Raw genomic sequence first — 2489 nt, 5'->3', positions numbered from 1 at the left:
CCGTATTGTGGCTAATATTGACTAGCAAATCATGCTGTATTCTTTAACATTGTAAATATGCTACATCCTGGTCATCAAAAATGTCCATTTTCCTCACTGTCATACAGCAGTTTTCCTCCTACCACTCATTGATTTTGCGTCATAGTTTCTGCTTTTTTTCTTTGTATTTAGTAAGTTCTCAGTACTTTCACTATTTACACCATATTTAGCACCAGAGCTCTGCGTAATGTCACACTTTAGGACTGGTTTGCTTCATTCACTGCCTTATGCCGAAGAGCTTTTTTGCTGTGATGTAATTATGTGTGTATTGCGTGCTTTTATGTTCAGGTTTGGGTTGATATACTACATCTAGGTGCAACTGGTGCAACTGTTTTGTTATGCCTTTCGGCTCACACTGAAGATTGCATAGAAATCTTGTTAATTTTGGTCTAAGGCAGTTGACCTGGTTCTTTCCTCTGTTCGGACTCTAAGGGACGCTGTTGATCAGGAAAACAGAGGGTTGTTTCTGTGACAGAGGAGAGAAAGAGGAGAGGTTGAACACACTTCATATAAGGAGGCGTTCGAGAGAAATTCTGTCGCAGTAAAAGGACGTTTTTGATTTCACCCGAGCTATTTACTGAGTATACGAGCAGCTGTGTGGAACTGGATAGTAGATTGCGTTTCCGTGTGTGGCTGACTGAACTATTTTACAGTTAAAATCAGGATTTTTCTCTGAACAACATGGGAGTACTCCAGCAGCGATGCAGAAAATGGCTGTTGTGCTGGACACCAACATGGCATCTGCTGATTTTCTTCTTGATGATTTTCACCGTCAGTGGCCAGATCCGATATTCAGTACCGGAGGAGATGAAGAAAGGCGCCCTCATCGGTAATGTGGCACAGGACCTTGGTTTGGATCTAACAAGGCTCCGTTCAGGCCGGGCCCGTATCGTGAGCGGAGAAACCAGTCAGTACACCGAGCTGAGGGCAGACAAAGGGATTCTAGTGGTGAATGAGAGAATAGACCGAGAGGAGCTTTGCGGAGAGGTAACACCGTGCAGCTTCAGCTTTGAGATTATTTTAGAGAATCCGATTGAACTGCACAGGATAACGGTAGAAATATTAGACGTAAACGACCACGCACCAACATTCAAAAATAAAGTGATTAATTTAGAAATTAGCGAGTCTGCTACCATAGGATCTCATTTCGACTTAGAAAGTGCCTATGATCCTGATGCGGGGATTCACGGCTTACAAAATTATGTTTTGTCCCCTAATGATAATTTTGCTTTGAAGCAACACTCCAACGCTGATGGAATTAGATTCGCTGTCATGATTTTGCAGAAGCCGTTAGACAGAGAGTTGAACCCACACCTCTCTTTGAAGCTGATAGCAGTAGACGGAGGAACGCCGCAGCGATCTGGTACAGTAAATATAGAGATCACTGTTCTTGATGCAAATGATAATCCTCCTGTGTTTAATCAATCACTGTACAAAGCCACTGTGGCAGAAAACGCCCCCTTAGGCACCTATATAACGACTGTGAATGCTTCAGATGCTGACAGTGGATCGCATGGCTTAGTTACATACACGTTTTCTAATGTCAAGGGGAAATCTGCCGAAAAATTCGAAATTGACAGTGTCTCTGGCAGAATCATTGTTGTTGATAATATCGATTTCGAAAAAGACAAAAAATTCGAAATAAGAGTGATCGCCAAAGACCAGGGTGGCTTAAGTGATGCAACCAAAGTTGTCATAGACGTTGTTGACATAAATGATAATGCGCCAGTTATTAACATAATGTCATTCTCCAACATGATTTCAGAGGATGTCCCTCCTGGTTCAACAATAGCTGTTTTTAATGTTAAAGATGCAGACTCCGAAAGAAATGGTCAGATAGCATGCTCATTAGATTCCAATCTCCCCTTTAAAATACAGTCTTCCTTGACTGATTATTACAATCTGCTCTCAGATGTAGCCTTTGATCGAGAAACGAAACCGGAATACAACATAACAATAACTGCAACAGATTCAGGGTCACCCCCACTTTCTACAACAACAACTTTACAGTTAAAAATCTCTGATGTAAATGACAATGCTCCACGCTTCACCAAACCGAATTATTCAGCTCATGTTATTGAAAATAACTCCCCTGGGATGTCATTATTCAGTATGAGCGCCCGAGATTCTGATTGGAATCAAAACGCAAGGATCTCATACTTTCTAGAGGACACGGAGGTCAGTGGCAGCCCAGTTTCTTCTTATGTGTCCATAAACTCTGAGACTGGAGTTATACATGCAGTGCGCTCTTTTGATTATGAGCAGATTAAGCAGCTTGTATTCACCGTCAGAGCGCAGGATGGAGGCTCTCCTCCACTCAGCAGCAACGTGACAGTGAAAATGATGATCCAGGACCAGAACGACAACCCTCCTCAGGTTCTGTATCCAGTCCAGACTGGTGGCTCTGTGGTGGCTGAAATGGTGCCTCGTTCAGCAGATGTGGGCTATCT

At 42.7% G+C, this 2489-nt stretch overlaps 2 protein-coding genes across 2 annotated transcripts in view; both read left to right on the top strand.

Annotated features, from left to right (window-relative positions):
- Window positions 1–483, top strand: part of LOC103375579 (protocadherin gamma-A5-like) — a 9078-nt gene extending 8595 nt beyond the window's left edge. The window contains exon 2 of the mRNA XM_008305890.1: window positions 472–483. Coding sequence (XP_008304112.1) covers window positions 472–483 — 12 coding nt within the window. The remainder of the gene's footprint in view (window positions 1–471) is intronic.
- Window positions 306–2487, top strand: LOC103375578 (protocadherin gamma-A5-like; the record flags this gene model as incomplete). Its single annotated transcript, XM_008305889.1, has 1 exon — window positions 306–2487. A coding segment is annotated over exon 1 (1767 nt), but the record flags the coding sequence as incomplete, so codon positions are not given.
- Window positions 2488–2489: the final 2 nt, after the last annotated feature.

This window comes from Stegastes partitus, unplaced genomic scaffold, assembly GCF_000690725.1.
Source record: "Stegastes partitus isolate 25-593 unplaced genomic scaffold, Stegastes_partitus-1.0.2 Scaffold2677, whole genome shotgun sequence".
NCBI lineage: Eukaryota > Metazoa > Chordata > Actinopteri > Pomacentridae > Stegastes > Stegastes partitus.
The sequence above is the reverse complement of the archived record's forward strand: the minus strand, read 5'-3'. Positions and strand labels throughout refer to the sequence as shown.